This window comes from Apus apus, chromosome 3, assembly GCF_020740795.1.
Source record: "Apus apus isolate bApuApu2 chromosome 3, bApuApu2.pri.cur, whole genome shotgun sequence".
In the NCBI taxonomy this organism is placed as follows: domain Eukaryota; kingdom Metazoa; phylum Chordata; class Aves; order Apodiformes; family Apodidae; genus Apus; species Apus apus.
Window position 1 is genome coordinate 118,041,750 of NC_067284.1, and position 26,090 is coordinate 118,067,839.

The 26,090-nt window shown below is 44.8% G+C and overlaps 2 protein-coding genes and 1 long non-coding RNA gene across 3 annotated transcripts in view; all 3 read left to right on the forward strand.

Annotated features, from left to right (window-relative positions):
* The window catches only part of PEX7 (peroxisomal biogenesis factor 7), a 37,692-nt gene extending 23,508 nt beyond the window's left edge, over positions 1 to 14,184 (forward strand). The window contains exons 9-10 of the mRNA XM_051614366.1: positions 1,679 to 1,778; positions 11,553 to 14,184. Coding sequence (XP_051470326.1) covers positions 1,679 to 1,778; positions 11,553 to 11,621 — 169 coding nt within the window. The 3' untranslated portion in view covers positions 11,622 to 14,184. The remainder of the gene's footprint in view (positions 1 to 1,678; positions 1,779 to 11,552) is intronic.
* Positions 1 to 26,090, forward strand: part of LOC127382568 (uncharacterized) — a 175,770-nt gene that overhangs the window by 98,940 nt on the left and 50,740 nt on the right. The gene's annotated exons all lie outside the window — the stretch shown is intronic.
* Positions 18,067 to 22,988, forward strand: SLC35D3 (solute carrier family 35 member D3). The gene is made up of 2 exons (XM_051614365.1): positions 18,067 to 18,502; positions 19,797 to 22,988. The coding sequence occupies exons 1-2, from the start codon at positions 18,067 to 18,069 to the stop codon at positions 20,624 to 20,626; spliced, it is 1,266 nt and encodes a 421-aa protein (XP_051470325.1). The 3' UTR covers positions 20,627 to 22,988.

The following is a 26,090-nucleotide window of genomic DNA, read 5'->3' on the forward strand; positions in this document are numbered from 1 at the left end:
CTGAGACATGACATGTTTTTGGACTTTCACTGGTAATTATTTTTATATTAAAAAGACCCCAAAGGTCCCAAACATGTTGTCTGTGGAACTTGAACTGAGTTGCATTACTCTTCAACTCTGTACTGCTTCTGACTTCTAGCAAACATGACTCCATACAAAAACCACCATTTGTCCTGTTTTTAAAATTGATCAGAAAGTATTTTCTAAGTTTCTGTTTGTGTAGATCTGAAGTTGTCTCCTTTAATCTTAGTTTCAGTGATGAGCATCTGTTTTTCAAGAGAGCTTTGTGTAAGGAAGGCTACTGTTATTACTTAGAAACAACAAGATTCGTGTCCTTACATTCTTATGAACAAATGTGGGAGGATGAAAATGCTGAGATGGTCTTTTGCTCCTTTCTCCTGCAAAATAAGTTGTTTATCTTAGATCTCAGGTACTAGGCAAAAGTTAAGAGGGTTGTTGCTATGGCATGGCCATTGTGCTGATCCCACTCTGCTCGCTTATGAAGGAAATAACATCTACACCTTAAACAAACTGATCCCACTGACTCCAGTGTTTGCTTTTTTGCCTGAATTGGTTTGAACATAGAGTGCTGTCAGTGTAGTTGGTCTGATAATGAGCTGTTCTTATTAAGTATTGTCACTTTCCCCAACAGGAGTGAGGCAGAGACACACTTGTGTTTGGTACAGAAGAAAAGCAAACAATTTGCCCACTGTGAGAAAATTCCAGCTGCATCAAATCTGATTGCAGCTGCCAGCCCACAAAACCTGATCTGCTTTGCAGACTGGACTTCTCTAGACAGTATACACACCACCAAAACCCCACCAAATCTTTCTTTTGTGCCATCATATGGTGTCTTCTCTGGGTGTTATTATCTGACAGTTCTGTTTCTGACTATTCCTGAATCCTAAGTTTTCTGGTACCTATACATTCATCCCATCCTCTCTTTCACCTCTCATTCTTGCTGTTAACTGCATTGATGGACATTGCATCTAATGGGGCAGTATCTGGGACTTCAGAAATCTTGTTTTCTAAGCATTTTTATCAACCAAGGCTGGAAAGGGAAGTTGCTTTTTAACACAGGAATTAGAGGAATTAACTGTGTAATGCAGCTGATCTTTGTAGTGCAACATTTATTATTAAATTATAATATTACACTCTGTTTTACAGGAACACAGTCTCATATTTGAGTATGAAAATGACCAATGCCTCTAAAAGAAAGTGTGATTTTCAGTAAATAAATGTCAGTAAATGTTGTTCACCCCATAGTGAACAATACCAAAAAACTGAGTAAAACCATACAATTGTGCTAATGTCTTTCAAGGATAAGATTCCCTAGCCATCAAGACATGGAACAAGAGTATTGTAGCCTACATTTTCTTCTGGTTTAATATGTCCCATCGGCTGCTCTTTGGTGCCAACTTTGATCTCAGTTTCTGCAACAGGAGACAAAGACAGTTTAGCCCAGTGGGGTTTTATTTATGCAAATCAGCAGATGGCTTTGCAGGAATATGATTTATGTTTCCTCAGTGGATGAGTTTGCTTTTTTAAATATCCTGGCAGCAACAGATTTGTCAATATCTTGCATTATATTTTTGAAATGGCCTTTCAATTACTTTAATTGTGGTTTGTTTGAGTTTTTCTTCTCTCTTTCCCCCTCCCTCCTTTCCTTTCTCTATAGATTCTGGGACTTCTCCAAGCCTAACCCTTTGCTGGAAACAGTCGAGCATCATACTGAATTTACATGTGGACTGGATTTAAGTCTTCACAACCGTGGTCAGGTAAGAGCTGGGATGAATTTACTTTTTCCCTTGCCTGTTACAGACACTGTGGTCATGGCTGGGCTGCAGGACTCAGATCCTGCCTAAGAGCCACCAGATTTCAGAAAGCTCTGGAAGTGAGTCTGCTGAACGCTTATTAAATAAACCTCACTTCAGGTCCATTTTATTTATAAAGCAGTTACTTAGGTTGGGTAGAAAAGGAGGGCAGGACAGACAAATCTGCAACATCAGATATCAGAAAGCCACTGTGAGCTCAGGGAAAATGGGGAAGTTTTGTTTCAGGAGGAAGAGTGATAGAGAGGGGCCTAGAACATCAAGCTGAGATACAGAGCTTTCTTCCATCTACTTAGAATGTCAAGTTAAACATTGATAGTGTCACCCATGGTGCCTATACCTGGTTGATCATAATCCCAGGAGTACCACAAGAGCCCTCAGCCATTGACATAGATGGGCTGAACCCATTTTATCAGGGGCAATTGTTTAGGATTCTCCTTGGCTTCTGTTGCTTTAATAATTTAAACAGAGGATAGTTGGTTGTAGCAGGAACTGTTTTTTTCAGGCATGAAAGGCAGAAAAACTAAAGCTGATGATTTGCTTTAAAACAAGAAAGCCTATGGTGTTCACACACTTAAGTTAACTTCAACTAATGCACTGTTTAATGTGCCACAAATAGCACTTACATCTACATTCCTTTCTGATTCACAGCGAAATTAATTTTTTAACCCTGATATAAATTACTTGTAACATTTGTGTGGAAATTCCAGTTGGACAAAGCAAACAAAACCATTTCAATTTCTGCTACTGATAAAAGGACACATGAGAAAGGTGTAAGTTTGGCAAAATACTTACCTTAATGTATGTGGAAACATTCTAGCTAAATGACAGGTTGAAGAGTTTCCTGCCTGGTTGCTTGTTCCCTTCATTCTGCTGCCTCAGAGGTGCTGCCGTAACTGTTCACGGCGCCATGCTGTGAACCAAGCAGGGGGGTTGTGAGGCTGAAAGAGAATTCTTAGGTTTCAGGTTGGTTTCAGGCAGGGCAAGAATTGCTTAAAGGCCAGTTGTTGGGAATTAAAACTTCATCCCAAGTGAGTTCATTGGTCCAATTCTGGCTGAATTGGGTCCAAAGAGAGCAGCAAAGACAGCACAGAACATCCTGGCCTCAGTGCTACATCACTGCGTGCTCTGAGCTCAGCTCAGCTTCCCATGAAGTTGCTGTGGGTTTTGCCAAGGATCTGCAGGAGGTGAGAAGATTTTTTTTCACTTTGTATTGAGAATGTGATTGTATCTTGATTATAAACCTGTGGCAAAGAGCCCCATGGGTCTCAGTGGATGGTGTTTCTGACTGGCTGGCTGGGTAGGACTTCTTTGCGTTTGATTGATCTGTCAGACTTGGAGTTGCAGCTATGTGGATATTTCTTTTGATACTGCAATGTATGGAGCAGTCTTCTTGGAAAAGGGCCAATTAAATGCTCATTGATGATAGATAATGATTTGAAAGCAAACAGCTGCATATGTTGAAAAAAGGAAAATGATGGTGTGCATCCCCAACTGCATGAGGGCATTTGTGCCTCCACACAGAAATTCTACAAGTTGGATGTTGGACTTAAGGCACAAAATCTGTAAATCTGGGTACTTACCCATGTACACTGCAGGACACTGCTTCCAGACAGAAGTTTGGCATCTGCAACAGCTTTAATATTCCTCTGGTTTATTCTACTGAGTTGATTTACTGCAGTGTGGGGGTTGGACATCACAGTAATGCAAAATGTATATGTTCTGCTTTTTAAAAGTTTAAAAACTTGTGATAAAATTGAACTGTAGCTGCAAGATCAAAAATGAACACTTACTGAATAGTTGCTTCCATCATGAGCACTTGCAACCTTTCCCTGTTTTCTACATCAATCCAACAGAGAATATTTGCTTAAATTTTATGCTGCTGTTCCCAATACGTAGGTTGCCTTTCTGTCTGCGTTCTATCAAGACTTGATAATGAGCCCCATTTGTTGTTATTCTTCATGCATTTATGTGACTTGTGATACTCACTGTGTGGTTTATAAGTAGTATTGAGATCTGTGCTGCTTCTCTTGGCCATGCATGCAGGTTATTTTATTCATAATGGACAAGCTATTCATTTATAGTCAAATTACCATTCTGGTCATTAACCTTTTCTTTCATTCCTGATGATGTTTTCGTTGTCTAGCCAGATGATATTTTCTTTGGCTTTGCCCAATGACCTTCAGCATTTTTGAAGTATCTTTTACATGTTAAGGAAAAAACAGTCTGCACTTTGGAAAAACTGTTCAAAATAGATACTATGATTAAGTACCTTGTGTAGGAATTACAAGACATTCCTGTGGAACTGCTTGAGCTCTGAATAGAAACCACAGGCAGAGAGTAGGTACTTGCTGGCAAGCTGGTCCTTGCACAGTGTCCTGCTAAGGGGAGGCATTACATGGGAGAGAGATCTGGCCATAAGGGATGGGTCCCAGGTTGTGGAGGTAAGCATGAGCCAGAAGGAATAAAAACCTCCTTTGTGCATCATTAAGATTCTGACACGTATTTTGGGGTATGTGCCCATACTTCAAGTGTTTGCTCAAAGTTTTGCATTTTAATAAAATGAACTGTTGTGTTTTTTCTACTAGAATGTTGGTGTCACGTTCATAGCAGTTTCAGACAACTAACACACAAACTTTCAGGTGCATAGAAAAGTGTGTATTTTACTCTGCAAAACATTAACAGGAATGATTCCTCATGATATTCAGGGTATTTCTCTCTAAACTGCAAAGGCTGATGCTTGCAAGGCAGGTTGTCTGGGAGGAAATACTCCCCAACTCCAGCTTTCAGCCAAAGCAGCTTTGGGACACACAAGAACAGTGACAACACCCTAAGCACCAAAAATATGTTGAATTTCTGATGGTGTGCAGTATCAAGAACAGTGCAAGTCCCTCTATCTTGTCAGCAGTATGAAGAGCATGCAGGGGTTTTTTAAACCAGACATTGTAGTTCTTTCCAAAGCTTGGAGTTAGGAAAAGCAATTAAAGCTTGCTGCTCTCTGTGTACACTAGACAGGCAGAGTGTGCATGTAGAGAAGATGAAAATGGTAATCAGCTATACAGTGTTCCTCACTAGGGGCTGGTAATGTTGTGCCATGTATTGGAATTGTGCTCTGTAGCTCATCAGATTGCTGATTTCTCTCCTGATACTTACCTCCCTGTATGCCATCTGTGAATATTCTGATGAATTAAAATATAATATTCCCTTAAGCGTAGCTCTTACTGCAAATTTTCTGTGCTTACCTACAGCATGTAAGCATGAACATAACTTTTTTTGCTATTATTTGTGCAGCTTTATTTTATTTTTATTTATTTAAAAGCAGCCTTTTTCATCTGTTGTGGGTTGCATGTGATATGGCAGTCATGACTTAATTTTAAATGTCTCTTAGGCAATTCCATCAGTGACATGGATAAAAAGTATAGATATCGTGAACATTCACTTCTTGTCTTGATTCTGAAATAGTTTCAATAAGTATATAAATAATAGAAAGTACATACGTACTATGAATTTCTTGAAATTGTGGACAGCAATTACTCAACCCTTTCTGTTGTATTTTTACCTTTTTTAAGTTTTTCATTTTAACACAAATGTAAGAAAAACTGAAGCTCTGAATTTTGTCTGAAAACCTTTCTCAGCTACATCTCATGTCTGTTCTGAACTGGGAAGCAGTCAGTGGAAAGTATCAATTAATGTTTTCCATTGAGCCAGGCATTCTGTCTTGCTGCTGAGAACAAGATTAAGTATCTAATGGGAACAGGAGAGGAATCTTTCAATTTCATTCTACTTTTATCTATGAACAATGACACTTCTAAATGGCAAGGATCTGTGATTTTCAACAGAAGTGAAGGCAAGTGGTGTAGTGGCTTAGAACATTTGATATGTGAAGAGCATGTCAGACATCTATGACATGCCAGATCAGACCAGGACTTCAATGACACACAAAACTGAGGTGCTTCCTTTGGAAATTAAAACTGTTCTGCACCAATACCTGAAGGGGCCTACAAGAAAGGTGGGGCAGGGCTTTTTACATGGGTGTGCAGTGAGAGGACAAGGGGCAATGGTTTGAGGCTGGAATAGGGGAGATTCAGGTTGGACATTAGGAAAAGTTCCTTCCTGTGAGGGTGGTGAGACCCTGGCCCAGGTTGCCCAGGGAAGCTGTGGCTGCCCCATCCCTGGCAGTGTTGAAGGGCAGGTTGGATGGGGCTTAGAGCAGCCTGGGCTGGTGGGAGGTGTCCCTGCCCATGCAGGGGGGTTGGGACTGGGTGGGCTTTAAGGTCCCTTCCAACCCAAACCATTCTGTGATTCTATGAAATGGGGATAAAGCAAATGTCAGTTCAGTACAACAAAATCATCTGTTAGGTGAGTGCATGTTCAAGTCAAGGTTTTAGGAGAACTTAATGTACAACACAAATAGAGATCACTTACCACTTTGTTTGACTGTGACTGTGTGTGTGCACTAGTGAAACTCAATAGAAGACAACAGGGTTTTGCAGCTGTCACCAAAACCATTTTTAGCTTCTGGTTATTTGTGATTATATCTCAAAGAGCTGAACTCTGTGCTGAAGGACAAATTTAAAGCTTGGGTAGGGTCATTAGAAAACTCTGTTTCACTAGATGTGAATTGGCTTCATTTGAGGTCACCAAGGTTAGTACCAGCACAGAAAGGCATTTTGCACTTCCAGTGTGTCTTCTATAGAATTGACTTTACCAATTGAAAACAGGTTTTGAAAGACTGGGGAGATGTCTTTCCTCCTATCTGCAGAGTACAGAGGAATTGCCACAAATCCTCTGGAGATTCCAAGGATTTCCCTCCAAGCTGCAACTCGCATCTCAGTTTCCTTCACATCTCACTGATGAAATGTACACTCAGAAGACTTGCCTTTAGAAACGTGTGACACAACTACTAAGTCATCTCCTTGTTGCCCATGTCAGAGCAACAAAACAGATGTTGAGACGGAGCCCTGGCCTTTAGATCAGTTCTTCATGACACATCTTTGCAATCTGAGAAATAATGCCCCTCAAGTCTTGTATCTTTTCTCTCCTTAAGAAAGAAGTGTATTTCTTAAGCATTGTTTGGAGCATCTGTGTCTGATAACTGTAGTATGAACCTAGATCTTTGTAAGAGCTTCTGGTCCAGGGTTTTTTTTATTCTGTCTTGACTGGAAATGATAATGAAATCAAGGTCTGGGTTTTTTCAAAAGTAAGTTTAAAAATTACTTGGTTTATTGCACATTGAAAATAAAAAGTTTTAATTTGCAAACCCTCATCACTTTTATATAAAAATAGGCATTGTGTGCAATTCACCCTGGCAGCTGTTGACCAAACAAAAGGTCACACTAGTGGTTCAGATTTTCTAGTACAAAGTAGATATTGGCTGCATTTAAACTCCTGCATGATCCATTATGCCCTTAACCAACCAGTTTTAATGATCACCTGTGAAAGTAATTTGATGAGTAGTAAACCTAATACCCTGCCTTATCTCCACTTAATCTCCATACCACCTGCTTACAGAGGATGCTCAGGACGCCTCAAAAATACGTAATAATGATATAAATAGGCAATTAAATTATGTATGAAAAGAGACAGAAGAGAAGAAACTAAAAGAGGAAGGGAAATGCAACATTAATGGAAGAAAATAACTGAATATGTTTTCCACTGTCACTTCTACAGAAAAAAGACAGGTCTTATTAGTTTTATTTGAAAATGGAATGGATGGAGAAAAGCTGAGAAGAGAAAAGGGTCACTCTGCAGATACATTTGCTTATTATCCTTGATTTATGATGGGCACTCTGGAAGCTGAGTGGCACCAATATGCTTCCAGAAATACTGATCTGGAGAGAGCTGTACTTCCTGCTGATCAAACCTCTTCATAAAGGGGTTACTGCACTCCAAGTTTTGAGTTCTTCTTTTGAATGTATTTCATCTTGGTTAGGGCTTGGGGATTGATTACACCTTCAAGTACAGGAACAAAGTTAGCTACTAACTTGGGAGATCTTCCTTGTTTTGTTGCTTCCTCTACGCAGTGAAGAGGCAGAATGTCATGCAGGTAATTGAACTAGATGGAATGCATTGCCCTGGGATGCTGGGAAGGGTCTAAGTCTATTGCAAAGCAAGATGATTGTGATGAATGGGAAACAGAAGGCCTGTCAGGGGAGTAAATCAGTTAGTGAGTCAATGGAAATGGCTTTGATAAATGAATGTCAGTATTAAATCAATTGGTGGTAAACATTGTTATACTCTGGGACAGGGATAAACACTTTAATAAAATACAGGATAGCTGTTTCATTTGGGTTGAGCTATGATTTTCTAGACAAGCAGTTGGCTTCCTGTGATGACTGCAGTTTTTTGCTGGTTTGCTTGCTTTTTGGCTTTACGTGAAGGGGAATACAGTGATCCCCATTTTATGTGCTTCAAATAGACTTGCTTAAATCTCTGCTGGCAGATAACTTGGCATGATGTTTATTCTGCAGCAGTAACAGTGCAGTACCCCTAGCATATATACTAGTACTGCAGCTGTTGCCTCTAAGGATTTTATTTCAGTGGTTGTGGTAAATGTCATTTTGTTAGACTGCCCTTGTCCCAAATACCTTTAGTTGTGATTGAAATGACCAGGCCTGAAATGCTTTTGCTATTTGTATTGTTTTTTGATGTAATTTATCAGCCAGTGTAAGGTAGAATGTTCTTACTTTACAATTAAGCTCTGTTTATTCTCATTTTCCCTGCAGTTTCTGATAGTTAATTTTATTCTATAGTTACAAGAGCAGTTTAGTATTAATAAACTATAATGAAATTGCATGGCATACGGGTGTCCAAAATATCCAATAGTAGAAAGATAATATAAATTATACTGTTCTTGGTAACTGAAATAAACTGATTTCTACTCTGTTTGTGTGTCAGGTTAAAAAAAAAAAAAAGTAAATCTTGCATTCTCTAAATACTGAAATGAGTGAGGTTTGTTTCAGTCTGAAGGTAAAATTTGTCCCTAAGATAGTGGAGATTTTTACAGAAAGACAAAGCTCCATGTACTAAATGGCAAGGACTTTTATCAGGTATGCAAATAATGTAGGAGACTATTTTCAATTTTCCATTGTCCTTCATCCTACCACAGGAGGATCTTTTCTATCTGTTAGTAACATAATCTCATTGATCAAAATATAAACTCTAGCAACTTGTGGCTTTTTTATGTTATATTTATTTATGTGCTGGATCAGCCCTCATCCCAATGGAACTCCTGTTGCTATTTTAATAGCAACATTTTATTTTATTTAATTTTTTTTTAAATGGCTAAAGTGCTTTAAAGTATGTGTTTGAAATGTTGGTGTGTCAGGTGAGAACTGATATTTCTAAATACTTCTAAAGCACTTACATTTATTTTTCTATGTTCCTTTCTTCTGGGAAGAGCTGTGATGGCCCTAAGACCATTGTACAAGATGGGACATAAGAAAAAAAAGGCCAAATGAAAGGAGAAGACAGTTCTTTAAGCAGATGCATGAACCAGCACTTCTCTACCCGAGGCTGATTTTAGGCACTTGTGTCTGAGGGGGGCAGGCAGCAGCTGCCCACCAGTCCCTGCTGGCTGCCACACTGCAAACACTTGGGTGTCCCCTCTCATTTGCAGTCCTGGCTGCGTTTGGGGAAAGTATCACCAAGAAATGGGAATAATGCTGTTGCGTTTTGTAGTGCTGTTCCTTGCTGCAGTGTCCCAGCTGCCCATGTACACCTGTTTGCTCTTCTTTGGATGTGTGTTTTCATCAAGGTTTCTGGTGCCATTATAGACTTCCTGCTGCACAGAACTTGATACGCTGTTATTTGCTATAGCTTTTATTTTTCTTTTGTTTGCTGGTTATGTTTCCATCTTTCATGTGCTATCATTAAGTCAACGACTTGGGCAAATTACTACAAGTCATCCTTTTCAGACTCCCTTTTCATATCCCCTGTTTATTTTTGGTGTTGCTAGATTAAATGCTTCTGTAACTACATTTGTTCAGAAGCTGCTTCAAGAGTGCTAATTACATTGATAGCAGGTGGGAATTCCCATGGGATTTTTTCCAAATATTATCTCTATTTCTTGTTTCTTTATGATAAAGTAGAAAGTGTTGCCTATAGAAATACAGATACTGATCCAGAGCTGTGGAGAGTATTAATAAAACAGTGGATTGACAGTTCCTACACAATGTTTAGTTGAGAACTCACATTTTCTCTGCTATGATTTGGAGGACTGCAATGCAGCAGAATATTATATTGTACAAAGCTCTATTATGTCATATGAATAGACAGACACGTTGTCAAGAGATTTTTTTGATCCATTTAGATGTATATGGAAAGCATGTCAAATAGCTAAGTAGAACCAGCTAAGGAAGTAATAAAAATGAATAATAGTGCAGTATAGTAAACACAAAACGGGCTAATTATAGTCTGAAATAAAATAGTTTTCCAAATAGGATTTCCAAATTTTTAGTGTGCAGCTGTTCATTCTGGCTCTAGAAGAGAACAGGAATTGCAGTCTGCAGCAGAAGGAAGCTTGTGGTGCAGAGGATCCAATACCATATCCTTTGTGATCCCAACTTGAAAGAACATTGTAAAAATCATGAAAGATGGATTCAGCCAGATTTACTGGCATGTATTTGTAGGGCTCATCAGCTTTTTCTCTTCAGCTCTCTTCTTTCTTCTTCCCTTTGCCTTAGTTCTTGCCTCCCACAACATTTTGTGAATATATATAACAGGTCATTTGCTTGAGTCATTGTTAGTGTGGTTAACCCTTTCACTTTGTTACAGATCCTAAAGTGCTACAGACCTTAAAGGTTTGCTACTCATCAAATAATTGTCAAGCCTAAAGCATTCTGTAGACCTCTGCAGAATCTTGTTATTTATTAACATCTATTAATGCTATAGAATTAGGTTAACCTTCTGGTTTGGTGATTGTAGGTTCAGGTCTGCATCTAGAGCAGAGCTTGGGACTTGCAGTTCATGAACGTTTCAGTTATACTGAAATCAGCTGCTGTGTTCATGAGATGCCCCTGGCACCAGTGCCACCACTTCTCATCAGACCAGTGGGGCCTGAGTAGTGCTTGGAGCAACACCACCACCCCAGGCTCTCCATGCTCAGCAGACAGACATTTCTCCTCTCCACCAGACAATACCTCCAGTCTCAGACTGAGAAGCTCTGAGATTAAGTTCTGACTTAAGTCTTCAAGAAACTTCCTGCATCACTTTGTTCATCTTCTTTGTTTTTCCATTCCTCAGATCTCCATTAGGGAAATTTCTGTAACAATTTTCCATACCTGCGAGTATAAGTAAGTTGTTCAGATTTGATCATGAAGTGTTTAAATATCATGGTAAAAGGATCCTGAACCCTGTAAAGAGAAGAAGCAACACAAAATCTGGACTTCTGTGCATTCTTCCTTCATTTCATTTTTAGTTAAATTCTTCGGCCTATTTGGAACAATCAGTTGAATGAAACCCAAGGGTTTCCCTGCTTTCTTAATGGGTAATGTGAAAAATAGGAGATTGTTGATTTTCATGTATCTCAGTCAAGTGAAGACAAAGGTTTAGAAAAGAAAACAAAACCAACTTTATTATTGTGTTATTTTGAAGCATTGTAATTCAGAGTACCAACCAGCATTAACTCCACAACATGCATTCATGTCCTACAACTCCCTTCTGGTTTTTGTAAGAAATTACACTTCTGAAAGATCTAAATAGATGTTGTTTGCTTTGAAGGTGGTGGACTGTGCTTGGGACGAGCTAGTCAAGATCTACACTCCATCCTGTCTGGCAGCTCCTGTCTAGAGAAAAGTGAAGACCTGACACGCCAGGAACCTCTTTGTCTCCCCCGCAGCCAGACTGGTGCTAAAGTGTCAACTGTGTCACTAACCTTAGTGTCTCTTTTTGAGTAAAACCCTGCTTGAATGGAGAGTTGTGCACTTGAGCACCTGGAGTTCCTGGGGCTTGGTTTGCTGAGCAGATGCTCGAGCCAGCAGAGCGTCCAGCGAGGGGCTGTGGCAGGTGGAAGCTGGTGTCTCGAGAGAGAATCACCAGCACAGTTCTGGGGTCTGTCTGGCTCATGGTGAGAGCAGAGGCCTGAATCTTCTTGGTCCTTATTAAAGAATAAAAATAACTGGCAGTGTGTTTTGAAATAATGCCATTGTGGAAAAGAAAAAAAAACCAACAGCTTTTCACTGTGAAGTGCTGCAAAGTCAATGAGGTTTGTGTCACTCGGATGCATTTATATTGATATGTTTTGCTGTGGCTCCCGGTGCATTGTATCCTTGTGCAATATGATGAATACTCTTGATAGATAGCAAATGTCATCATTTATAGCCAGCTGATTTGTCTGACCTTTTGTCTGCTGCTTCACAAAGATGGCCAAGATTATTTCAATACATTTTTGCTGTTACTTCTCCTTGAGTAAAACAGTTGGTGAAGTAATGCAGAAAGATACTTTGATGACAGAGGAAACACTTAGGAAAACATGAAATCTATACAACAGTAATTGCATCATAATCCTCAAGAATCAGAAATAGGACAACCATCATCTCTTCTCTTACACTTATCTTCTATTTTCACTTAGAAAATTATTCCAAGAGATAGAAGAGGAATGTGGCCATCATTCCATGTTTCTGGACCTCTGGCAGCTTTACTAAAGGGACAGCTGGTGTCCAGACCAGTTGAACTTACTTACATGCAGATTAACTGCACGACAGAAGCATAGCAGATCCAGGCTGGCCAATCTATTAGACTTTAAAGAATATGCTCAACATGTCACAGGTATGCCAAATACTTTGCATGACCCCTTTGGCCCCTCAGCCCACATGCTGGTATTTTCAATCTGAGTTTTTCTGGGGCAAAGAGAGATGTTCAGTTGTTATGCTTCTCCATAGAGAAGCTTCCAAGAGTATCCTTCCAAGAGTTGAATACTCTTTTCAGGATCCAACTGTGATATTCCAGCAGTTCTTCTGCACATATGTGAGGCTTCTGTCCTGGTTTCCTGATAGCCTGGGGTGTTTTTTTTAACCTTCTTAAAGCTCCCTTCTGCTGTTACCCCATATCAACAATCTTTTTCATCAAAAGACTCTTTGCAGATCCGATTTTTGCAGATCTTTGGGTTTTCATAGTCTCCTGTTAATGCATGCTGTACGCTTTTGGGTTGCAGCACTCATACATCAAGCACTAGCAGACACTGCCAGGTCTGTTGGATGCTTTGAAGAAATAAAGAATTTAGCAGAGCTAAGACCCGCAGGTTGCAAGGAAAGAATGATCGTGCTGTCTTGAAGAAGGAGCCAGGGAGCTAGCGGGTAGTCACAGGGAGATACACATGTATTGATTTGGTGTTTGGGCAAGAGAGAAAGAAACTTTCTTCTACACCTTGAGAATTTGAATCCTGGTAGGATGTTGTATTTTTCTTGGTCAGTGCAAACTGACCCCAGAATGCCACTTTCTCCAGCTGAATTGATGACAAAATGTAGATTTTCTTTTCTTGTGACAGTGTGTTTTGCCAAATTCCAAACGATTACTGCGCTTTCATTCTGTCTGCTGAGGAATGATGTGAGAATAAAGCTGTGCTGTGTACAGCCTTCAGGATGCCATGGGCCATAAAATTTAATTTTAGGCATTAAAATTGATTATTTCAACTTTAATAGTTATTCCACCCTTCTGCTTTATCTCCCTTTTCTGCTTAGACTGCATTTTGGTGGTGGGTATGTATTTTATGTGCACGTTTCTGAGGGGGTGGCAGGATATCCCAAAATGATGTTGTAGCCCATTAGTTGGAAAGGCAGATTCTGAAACCCTGGCACAGGGAGAAAAAATGTAAAAAAAATCTGAACATGCACACTGAACACATGAATTAAACCTTTTCTTAACTGCTTTTGCTCCCCTCATGTCCTGGTTAGCCTCAGTGCTGTGGGTTGCTGTGTATGGCTTTAATTTTCTTGAAAAATGAGCACATCCAGAAGATGCACATGGTAAATAAAAACTGTGGCCTTTAATCTTCCTGTGTGATCTTTGAATGGAGAGTAAGTGCTGTAAAATTTCTGCACTGTAACAGAAAATACAATCTGGCAATAGTTGTTGCTGATTCTTAATTCTCAGGGAATGTTTGCTTAATTGTTTTAAAGAAGTACTTTTTATTTTATGACCGTAATACTAGCTTCTGATCTTTGTTCTCACTTACTGAAACAGACCTTTAGTGACAATAGTCTTAAAGATTAATGTGTTCTGCTTGCTCCTGTGGAAGATTTTGTTTTATGGGAACCTGAGGTTTCTCCGTGGTTCGAGAAACATACTGATTATCCCTGTTCTAAAGGAGTGGATTTACTGTTCAACAATGCTATTAAATTAATTACACACCATATTTTTGGCTACACTCTTCTGTTCACTCCCCCAATTAAAAAAAGTTAATCAGAAAGTACATGCAGTAAAAGATACTGAGGGTATCTTGTAAGTAAAGTATCATGGTTTCTGTCTTGCATGAATGCTGGGTGCCAGTCACATCTTTGCTCTGAGCTGCTCTGCAGCTTTGCCTGGATGTGCGCCCCATCAGGTCTGTATTTTGATAAAGGAAAGCTGGTTTAAATTGCTCTTTGTGTCTGCTGGTGCAGACTGCATGTCAGTAATGAAGTGATCTCTTTCTTCTAGCCAGGTACAGTGGTGGCCTCCAGCTGTGCTGCACGGGCAGGGGTGAGCCAAGCCTCAGTAGTGCTGCTCGGTTTTGAAGGTGCTCAGGGTGGTGTGAGGGGGGTGCAGCTCTGCACACTGCCCCCTGCATGCCTCGTGGTTGCATGAGACTAATTAAAACAAACAGTCCATTAAACATCTTACATAGAGCTTTGCCATTTTCATCCCAGAAGCCATTTTAACGAGTTATACCTTAGGAATCTGACACCAGTTTGCTGTGTGGTTTTGTTTTTTCTCTCGCCCATGTTGTTGTACCTAGGTGAAATGCATACTGAGCATAATTTGCATCAAAGGGTTAGAGTTAAGGCATCGTGATCATCTCATCACCGTGAGGAACCACAGAGTTATTCATCACTATGATCTGTGCCCCACTGCTAGGTCAGATTTATTTAAGAGTTGACTTAGGAACTGAGCACCCACTGGTGTCTCTGGACGCAAGAACAGCCTGTGTGAAGGAGGTACCCTCACTGCAGTGTTACCTGAAATGATGTCCTTCTGTTGCTTTATCCAATGCCTTCCCAGTGAAGTGCAGAAGTCGTCTCTTCTCCATGTGGAGTTGGGGGGAGGCAGTGGGAGAATAGTGCTGGGCCTGGCCTGAACCCACGTTGAGGAAGGGTGGTTGGACAAGGGACAGCACCTTCCCCCCTGGCCCCCACTGCTGCGTGCAGGCAAGACTAAGATGAGAGGTACCAAGAGAGATGTTGCAAGAGAAGCTGGCCTTGCAACACAGGCGAGTTCCAAGAGATAGGATATGGTACTTGGAATAGGGACACTGGAGTTTCCAAGTGCAGTGTTAGTGCAGCCCCCCCCGAGTGCTGTGTGCTGTGCTGAGCCCGCCATTTACAAAGGATGTTGGGGGGCTCAGGGTGTCTGGAGGAGGGGAACACAGCTGGTGAAAGGGCTGGAAGGAATGTCCTATGAGGAGTGGCTAAGAGCTCAGCCTGTCTAGTTTGGAGGGAAGGAGGCTGACGGGGCAACCTCATGGCTCTCTGGAGCCTCCCGAGGAAGTGGAGAGGGAGGTGCTGATCTCATCCTGGGATCCGGTGACGGACATGTGGGAATGGCTTGAAGCTGCAGCAGGAGAGGTTTAGACTGGGCGTTAGGATGTGTTTCTTTACTGAGAGGATGGTTGGAGCCTCAAACCTATCTTGTGTTTGAGAGGCATTTGGTGAAAGCCCTGAACAATGTGCTTTGACTTTTGGTCAGCCCTGAAGTGGTCAGGCAGGTGTACTAGATGATTCTTGTAGGTCCCTACCAACTGAATTAGTCTATTTGAATTCTTACCCTTCTGATAGGCTTGTTTTTATGTTTCAATCAGGGAAGTATTTAGTCCCCAGTGCAGACTTGCAGCTTGATCCTTCGCAATGTCAGAGACTTGCTTCTCTAGAGATAATTTCTCTGGCAAAGGGACAAAATTCTTTCTTCTAGGGGTTACACTTAGGTGGAGTCCCAATTACTACAGTATTTCCAGAAAGCACAATTAGATTTTTTCCATCTGCACTTATTTGGCAGGAGTTTTTTTCTCTCTGTGTGCAAGCACTGTCCCAGTGTTCCACACCTTCCTTTGAATTGTGCTGTGTGGGCTTGGGATGAGTCCAAATGGGGGCTGGTGCAAATGCACTGGCACAGTTCTTCAGTGGGTTTTTAAGCCAGGTTTGGTCTCCAGAAAGCTTAAATGAGAAGTTCAACCTTTACTTGCCTTCATATTTCAGGGCACTTAACGCTGAGTTTACATTTTATGCTGCAGTGGGGGAAGGCCCCAAGGTGGAGCACCCCATGACACCAGAGAGGTGACCACCAGTGACATGTCATTTTGCCCAAAGGCTTCTGGGGTTTGGTGCATGAGTTCTTCCCACCCTTAATTAGCACAGATTAAAATTTAAAGTATCCTGATTGCATCCATGGCTTTTGTGGCTGAGGTAACCTGGGGAATTCAGATAGGTATTACTCTCAGCTGTTAAAAGGCAGCATAGACACAAGTCCTGTGGGGTTTTTTGTGTTTTAATATTTCAATCAGTTGAGTGTCTAATCAATAGAAATGCAAATACTCAAATATTGTAAAAACTAAAGATTTGCATGTTTAAAAAAAATTACAAAAATACAACTGCCTTGGTAAGAACCAGAGAGAGGAAAATGGGAAATAAACTGTTGTAGAAAATAATAAGGGAGCACTTAGAGTCAAAAGGGAAAAAAGTCAATTTAAAATTATAGGTATCAGGAGAATCCTCTGCTGTTTTGCCCTCCTTCCTTTCCCTGCCAGTCCCAGCTCCTCTGCTGGTTGTAGCCCAGAAAATCAACAGTATTTGAAATGAACAGGAGTTTCCAGTGTAATGACTGAGGAGAGGTAGAGCTGGCTTTGGAGGCTGGGTATGTCTAGTGAGGTCCGTGAACTGAACTAAGACTGAAATCTAGCCTTTTTCTGCAGCAATCTCACAGAAAGTAGTTGTGCCTTTTTGATACTGCTGAAATGCCCACCGTCCTTGTGCTGAATTCTGTACAAGCCCACCAGAACTGGCAGTCCCTCTCAGGACCTGGTCCACTCTTTTTCTGCCAAGTGTCCGGGTGTCAGGTGTGCTGTTTTCCCTTCAGCTGGTTCCTTCTAATACTGTTCCCGTGGATCGGGAGGAGGCTGGTTTCATTAACAACAAAGGATAACTCTACTGGCGGGTGAAGGGTGGTCTAACAGCTAATGACAGAGACCTGACATCTGTGATGCTAAAAGCAGGCTCAAGATTTTAGGGCAGCTCCGAAGAGAAACGCAGTGTTTCGTTCCCTTGCGTTGCCTGACCCTGCAGGAGGCTGGAGGGGAGACCCGCCTCTGCCTTCCCGTCGGGGCCAGGGCATCGGTGCAGCCTCCCGGTGAAACCTCCACCCGGCCGGTCCGGGGGAGGATCAGCTTATTTAAACTTTACCAGCCTTTAAAACATCCTTTTCGTAGACTCTGTGTGGTTACCGGGTTTTAGGGACTTCTCAAGGACAGTGCCCCTGCTAGAGGCAGGTTCTCCCTGCCCCGAGCAGCGGATCCCGTCTCCTCGCCGCTTCCCGCTCCCTCTGGCAGGGGGGCTGCAGCGGGGGGGCTCGGCGGAGGCTTCCTCCTGCGGACCGTGCGCTTTTGGGGAGAGAAGAGCGATACAAGCGATACAGCCCTGCCTGTGCAGGCGCTGGAGGGGGGCTGTTGCACTGGCCTCCCCGCTCCGGGAGACGCGGGGTGTCCCGCGGGTTCCCCACGCGGTTTTGGGGCCGGTCCCGCCCCGCCGCGCTTGTCCCCGCGCCTGGCGGCTCCGCGGTGCGCGCTGCCACCGCCACCCCCCGCGCCCGGCGGCGTCTGGGGGGGTCTGGGCGGCGGGGTGGGCTCCCCAGCCCCGCTGAGGCACCGGGGGGGACCCATCTGAGGCTGGCGGGGGACACACAGCGGGAGGGAAGAGCGGGGCGGGGGAGGAGCGGGGGGACACGTCGGGGGCGGCCGCCCTGCCGGGAGCGCGTCCCGCCCCCCGCCCCGCCGCCGCGGCGGGTGCCCGGGCGGGCGGCAGAGCCGGGCCCGGGGCGGTGCGCGGGGAGGATGGGCCGGTGGCGGGGCCGGGCGCGGGGCGTCGCGGTGGCGGTGGCGCACGGGCTGTGCTCGGGCTCGCTGAACATCCTGCTGAAGTTCCTGCTGGCCCGCTACCACTTCGCCTTCCTGACGCTGCTGCAGTGCCTGAGCAGCGCGGCGGCGGCGCTGGGGCTGGAGGCGCTGCGGCGGCGGGGACTGGCCGCCCTGCCGCCCTTCGGGCTCCGCCTGGCGCGACCCTTCGCCGCCGTGGCCGCCCTGGCCACGCTGCAGTCCACCCTCACCCTCTGGTCGCTGCGCGGCCTCAGTCTCCCCATGTACGTCGTGTTCAAGCGCTGCCTGCCCCTCGTCACCCTCCTCACCGGCGCCCTGGTGCTCCGCGACGGGATGCCCTCGCCCGGCGTCCTGGTCGCCGTCCTCATCACCACCTGCGGCGCCGCGCTGGCCGGTGAGTGAGCGCGGCCGCCCCCGCACCGGGGGGACGGGACGGGCGGGCGGGCGCCTCGACGGCCCCTCTGCAGCGGCAGCTCCCGCCGGGCTCGGGTGGGCAGCGGGAGCCCGCGCGGAGAGGTGCGCGGTACGGGGCGCGCAACCCGGGGGGCAGCGGCAGCTCCGCTGGGGCGGGCGCAGCCTTAGGGGGGCAGGTGCAGCCTTAGGGGGGCAGGTGCAGCCCTGCGGGGCCAGGCGCAGCCTTAGGGGGGCAGGTGCAGCCCTGCGGGGCCAGGCGCAGCCTTAGGGGGGCAGGTGCAGCCTTAGGGGGGCAGGTGCAGCCCTGCGTGGCCAGGCGCGACCTTGCGGGGCTGCACGAAGCCCCGCTGTGGCAGGTGGAATCTGCCGGGGGTCAGTGCAACCTTCCGGAGGCAGGTGCGTCCTTACGGGGGTCGGTGCAGCCCTCATAGGAGTCGGCGTAAACCTTTAGGAGTAGGTGCAGCTGTATTACAACCCTCTCAGGGAAGGTGCAGCCCTGTAGCAAGAAGTGTGGTCTTATGGGGGGTGGGTGCGACCTTAACAGGGGTAGATGCAAACTTCTGGGGGCAACTGCAGCCCCCCTGGGCTAAGTGCAATCTCACAGGGGTAGGTGCAGCCTTTGGGGTCAGCTGCAAACCTGCGTGGCCAGGGGCCCTATCTGTGTTGATTTCCAGCCAAGGTGTCGGTGGGGTGAGAGGCAAAGCTGGCTCCCTCTGGCCCGTGAACACTCCTGGGTAGGGGGCTGCCCCAGGGAACAGAGCACGCACACATGGTGCTTAATCCCCGAAGGCGCCTGTCAGGGGCCTCAGCAGGGAGACCCTCACCGTGAGGGCACGCACAGCTTGGCCTTGCTGGGGCAGCAGGAGGGCAGGAGGAGGACTGAGGGGCTGGAGGGCAGGCAGCCCAGCCAGCTGGAGCTGACAGGTGCCCAGACTGGCATGAGGATGCCTGGCCTTGCTCTGTGTGTGTGAGTTCAGCTGCAAATCTCCTGTAGTGTCTTCACGAAAGGGAGAACACAGTCTGATTTTGGTTGCAGGACTTAGGGGGAGAGTGGATGACATTTGGTAGGTTTGCAACACACACACACACATACAGAAAAAGGATCTATCTGTTGGTAGGTCTGTCCAGCCTTGTGAAATGTGTGACAGATCTTAGGAGTTATAGAAAGGACACTGCTGTCTATCTCCTAAATATACCCCCAGCCTAAAACAGTGTTCTTGTTCTGTCTCAGATGCAAAACCCATGCCAGTTCCTTTCTGTGACTTTCCTGACAGGAGCTGGTGACCTGACGGGGGATGCTATGGGCTATGTGACAGGCGTGCTGGCCGTGCTGATACATGCTGCCTACCTGGTGCTCATTCAGAAGACCAGTGTAGATAGTGAATACGGACCCCTGACAGCCCAGTATGCCATCGCTGTTTCCGCCACCCCTTTTCTCATCATCTTCTCCTTTGCCAGCATGGATTCCATCAACGTCTGGTCATTCCCAGGGTGGAAGGACCCTGCCATGGTATGCATCTTTATCGCTTGCGTCCTGATTAGCTGTGCCATGAACTTCACCACCCTTCACTGCACTTACATCAACTCAGCTGTGACCACCAGCTTCGTAGGGGTGGTGAAGAGCATAGCAACCATCACAGTGGGCATGCTGGCATTCAATGATGTGGAGCCCACAAAGTTATTTATAGCTGGTGTTGTGGTCAACACCTTGGGGTCCGTCATTTACTGCGTGGTCAAGTACATTGAGACCAGACAGCAGAGCAAATATGAGGACCTGGAGAAAGAATCTGGAGAAGGGGAGGTGAAAAGGCAGGCTGGGGACCAAGAACTTTTTCAGATGGAGGCAATTTCCCAGGAGAAGAGGACTGAGGAAGCAGCAGTGGAAGAATCAGCCGTGGAGGACAGCCAGAGTGGAGGGGAAGAGAAGGACGGCACTGAGAAACCTGCCAAGAGAGCAGCGCTCCAGGGAAAAGCCACTGGCACACAAGAAGTGAACAGGAGCTCACTGAAGGATGCCTATCTTGGAGTATGGAGGTTGGTGAGAGGTGCTAATTATATAAAGAAGGATTATTTGATAGAAAATGAGGAGCTACCGAGCCCTTAAGAAGCAGATTTGAAATCTATTGCTTGATGACAGACGCCTGGTTCTCTGTACGGGGGGAAAGGCAGAGCATACATTTCCACATCGATGCTGACAAATCCAAATCATGTAGGACGACTTTACCTCATGGTCAAAAGACAAAAGGTCAGAGTTTGCTCATGCTTTGGGCTTGCTTTCAGCTGCATTCAGTACGTCAGTTTAGACCCACCACAGCTAAAGGTGCTGAGTCCTCTGCTGTGGGTACAGAGAGAGATGGGCAACGGCAAGTCACGGCGCGCTTGCCCAGCAGCCTGTGCCGTGGGGGACACCAGTACCATTATGTTAGTCAGCAGTGCCAGTGGCATGGTGGTAGCCTGTGGCTTAGCTTGTGACTGGAGCCTGGTCATTTTAACACCATCTGGAGGCTCTGTCGATGTGCTTCCATAGCTGTATCCGTCCAACTATAGGTACTAAACATAAACATAGTCCCACAATATATGAGCTATTAATGGTACTTCATATACTCCTCTGTGCCAATACAATTGCAACAGAGCTAGAGGTCCTGCCACTTCAGTATCTTGGTGTAAAATCACACTCCGAACTGAAGAATTGAAACTCTCCTTGATACTATGGCCATGCTGGGCCGTGGACCTGGTTTACACTGGGTGGTTTGTGTCTTCAGTAGAAATACTTCCTTCTTGTAGGGGTGGTGTACATGAGACCAGAACCAGATCTGAACTTTTGAGAAGCTGTGGTCAGCAAAAGAAGGGTGTTTTTCTATGAGCTTTAACTACACATAGCATTGGTCTAATTTGATCCAAATTAAAGGGATTGGAAATGTTGGACTGTATTGATTTGATTCAGGAGGGCTATAAAAAGGATCGGGAGACAGTGTGTGCCTTGTGCTCTCCTTCTTGTACCCTGAAGTTGGTTGGATCAGCATCTGGCTGGAAACCTAGGTGTCCTCTCCACTTCCCTCTCTCAGAAGTACAGGCTGTGTGTACCAGATGCATTTAATGGGGCAGACTGAGGAAACAAGCATTTGAGTAGTTCTTAGCCTGGAGATACCTGTTTGGGAGGTGGGAGTCCTTGGATCAAACCTTTGCTCAGAACCAGGCAGAGGAGAGATTTTTGAGTCTTCCTCATCCCAAAAGGGTGCCCCAGCCACTGGGCCATCCTGACCACAGGCTGAAACAAATTGCTCTCATCTTCTGACAAAATGAACCAAGTTTGTTGTTATTATTGTTATTAATGTTACTATTATTTATTAAGCCACTGAACCGAAAATCAGTTATTCCCACAGCCCTAATTAATCAGTGCCTAGCCTGATGCCTTCTCCAGCCAAGCAGGCAGCATTAGTCTCACAGCACATTCAGCACTAAAATCTGAAATGAGCCATTTACCCAGCAGGGAGTATTTGCAAAACTGATCTCTGGGGGAGCTTTAGAGTCTTGTCAATAAATGCAGGCAGAAACATCGAGCGGGATCATGTGTTTTTTTGAGTGAGAGCAGAGGCTGGGTGGTGACCTGGCATCACCCACGAGTTTTGGATCAGGTGGCTCTAAAAGGCATTCAGGCTAACAGCCTGTAGCTGCTGAGCTGGGGACAGGGCATGGAGATCTGTACATCACACCTGATGTATAGCTTGTGTTGAAGAGCTGACAGAGGCTGGCTGTGTGCCAAGACACGTCTGTTTTCTGTTGGAGCCCCATATGGCATCTTTTTCAACAAAAGCACTATTTGTCATTTACAGGCTAATGTAATAGGGGTTTTGTTTGTTTTTCAAGTGCATCCCAAAGAAGTTCGTGCCCACGACTTATAGCTGCTGTGTTACTGAACTCATTATGATATTGACCTGCATTGCAATCAGACAGATGGCTGAAGGGAAACCCACGTCTCTGATCTGCCCTCACTGTGCCCAGTGTTTTCTGCCCATGAGAAACGTGGATCTTTTTACCACCTGGATGCCAGGCTTAGATCCCATAGCACACACTCTGTGTTTGGCACGTGCTGTGGAAAGCTCTCCCCCTGGACTCCTATTGCAGGACATTTTCCTGGGGGAGCTCAGTGTTTTTGCTGCTTAACTGTTGTTGAAGCATTAGTAGAAACTTGCGGAAATTCAAACAGTTTTGACTGTTAAAAAAAGCTGCTGTGATGATGTTGTACATTTGCATGTATAGTCGAAATGTGATTATATTGTATTCTATTTATACCTGTACATTCTCTGAATTAAAATGGGAATTTGGCAAATGCAGTCCACTTTTTCAGTAACAGAGACTGTTGCACAATAAAATAAACATACTGCCTCGTGCTGAGGTATTTTAATAGCATCAGTGGAAGAATGCAGATCGAGATGTGGGAATAAAATGCACTGCTTTCCAAAAGCCTTTCGGTTTTCTTATTATTGCTCCTTTTTGGCTCATTTATAGTTATTCTTGTGCCTTTATACTGTCCAAGTTTCCTCAACATGTGACCACACACTCTAAACACTGCTGTGGACAGAGGGGCTGAGGACAGGCAGAGGAATCTGAAGTGGCTGAGTCCTCTGTACAGCTTGAAGTTTCTGTGGTTCTCAGCAGTGATTTCTTTGGTTACATATTTAAGATGATTCAGTGTCACCAGTGTAACTGCTGTAACTTTAGAAAAAAAGAAAAATACGACGTTTGTTATTAATAGTTACATTATAAAATAATTGCATCATTACAGGACTTAGTAGTGTTTTTATTTTACAATTACCAGCTATGTCACGTGGCCACCCTAGGAGATGACTTAAGGATGAATTGTCACCCGGTTGCTGCGGATGGAAGGTACGTGACGCGCCCGTGGCTGAGGCTGGGAGGTGCCAGGCACTGGGGCTGGTGATGAATGCAGAGCTCATCTTAGAGCTCCACACAGACGTGCCTGCAGGATGGTTTAGAGAAAGCAGCAGTCCTTGTTCCAGGATAACAAATTAACCTGATGCACAATGACTGCTTTGAGAATAAACATTAATTTCAGTGTCAACACATCATGGAGTAGCACCTGCTCTAGCACTACTATATACACACCCACGTGCACACACACACACACAAACACCCTTGCAACAGGACAATGAAAGCCAGACTGGCTCTTTTAAAAAATGTGTTACTCTCTCAAAGAAATGCCGGATTATTTGGAGGCAGGGACAGTTAAAATTTCTAAGAAAAAGTGGAAAAATTGCATACTTCACTGGCAAGCTGATCCTGCATTTACCGTCACTTCCAGAAGGAATATCAACAGCAACCTACAAAAAAAGAAGGCAGGTGAGAGTGAAAGAAATTTTACAGTGTATCAAGCAACATCCCACAGCGCTGTGCACGTCCAGGGATAGTTCATTGTCAGGACTGAACAGCCTCCTGTAATTTGATTGTCTTGTTTGCTGCAGGCACAGGCTTCAGTAGGCAGAGAGGTGCAAGCCTTTCACCACTTCTGGGCTCTAAATTAACAGCTGAGCATTTTGCTGCTGATCGTGGTTAACACCACAGAGTCCCATCTCTCTGTCCCCTCTGCCCGTGTCCCGTATTTCACATATCACTTTGAGGTTTCTTCTGTGATTTTTAACCTGAAGCCTCCCAGTGCAGGGCAATGGACTCTGCCTCTCCATTGGCTGCTGTGCTCATGCTTCAGTAGCTTGTTGGAGGTCACTGGGCAGCTTTTCACTTCAACCTTCCGCCTGTCAGGACCTGCTGAGCGTGCGCGTGCCCTCCTTCCTTTGTTCATGCATATTTCACAGCATCACAGAGTCTTAGGGGTTGGAAAGGGCCTCGAAAGACCATCCAGTCCAACCCCCCTGCCAGAGCAGGGTCACCCAGAGCACATCACACAGGAACATGTCCAGGGGGGTTTGAATGTCTCCAGCCAAGGAGACTCCCCAGCCTCTCTGGGCAGCCTGTCCCAGGGCTCTGTCACTCTCACAGGAAAGAAGTTTTGTCTGATGTTTACGTGGAACCTCCCGTGTTCCAGTTTGCACCCATTGCCCCTTGTCCTGTCACTGGACATCACTGAACTAAGCCTGGCTCTGTCCTCCTGACACTGCCCTTTACATATTTGTAAACACTGATGAGGTCATTGATTTCCCCAGTCTTGTTTCCAGGGTCCAGCCTGCAAAGCTTTGCCAGTGGCAGAGGACTTGCCACAGAGGCTTCTGCCAAGGTCCCCTGGGCCTGCACCACACGGTGGGTATTTATTATACATGGAAAAATAGAAGGAGGTGGGTTTTTTTCACAGCAAGAGCGTTTTGAGTAATAAAGCTATGACCTGAAAAGGAGTGGCCATCATCTTTGCTATTGAGCCAGGCTCATTTGTTACAGGTGGAGGCTAAGAAAGCCCATCACACTTTAATGCCAGAGGGTGTGTTTGGATAGGAGGGAGCCTGTGCCTGACATGAAAGCCTGGCTGGAGAGCATGAAAAGAGCCACCTAGCTGGTGAAAGGTCTGGAGAATAAGCCCTATGAGAGGCTGAGGGAGCTGGGATTGTTTAGTTTGGAGAAGAGGAGGCTGAGGGGAGACCTCATTGCCCTCTACAACTGCCTGAAGAAGAGCAGTAACTGCTAAGGTCACAGACTGTGTCTTACCTGACACATGAGGGTTCAAATGAGAGAAAATAATGAGCTGGAACTGGTCATGATAGTAAACCAGTCAGGTTTACCAGCTGCTGTAAATATTGAGTATCATCAATAAATAAAAACAGCTACAGGGTGCTGTGTATACCACCATTAACTTCTTGCATCTTGAATTGGCTTAATTCTCTTAAGTGAATCATCAGGCTTCAGAGTATCTCTGCAAATCTATCCTTATGGTCTGTCCAATTCCAAACTGTGGATGCTTGTTTAAAATGTAAAATTAGGATTTTACCTTCTGATGATCATACCACTAGTTGAGGCGGGCTCTAAGGCTGAGAGAGGTTTCCTCTCTCTATAAGCCTTCTTGAGCAAGTAGACATTCAGTGGCACAGAAAAGGTCCAACAACATTCATTAAGAAAGAGACAAAAGGCAGCTAAATATGTCTTTATCACAATTTTACAGGAAAAAAAAAATGGCATTCTTCAAGCAGAGTGGTTGAAAGGCCACTGGGTCTGAATATTCATTGAACACCAGAAGGCTGAAGCACACACAACACACCGCAACTGACAGCCTGTGACAGTCACACAGTTTTGGCCCTGGGCTTTACAGTATTTTCTAAATCAAAAGAGACTGGGATGCTTTTGCCTGGCATCATGGAAGACATGGCTTAACTTTTAGGGAAGCCAGGGTGCAGCTCTCTGTGAAGAGCTCCTCTCCAAAGAAGCATCGCTGCCAAGACAGCAGCACATTTCAAGGTTTCCTGAGAAAGGGTTGGACTTTCAAAATTACTCCATGTTTTGGTTGTTTGCTTATTGTTATTTTTTATTGTTAATAAGTTAAGCATGAGCAGAATGGTGTGGAATATCTGGTGGTAGCCTGCGATGTCTCTGGGTGCTGAATTCTTCTG

Coding starts and splice junctions, on each gene's coding strand:
- SLC35D3 (XM_051614365.1), top strand. CDS start 18,067: ATGGGCCGGTGGCGGGGCCGGGCGCGGGGCGTCGCGGTGGCGGTGGCG. Junction 18,503..19,796: donor CTGCGGCGCCGCGCTGGCCG/GTGAGTGAGCGC, acceptor CTTTCCTGACAG/GAGCTGGTGACCTGACGGGG.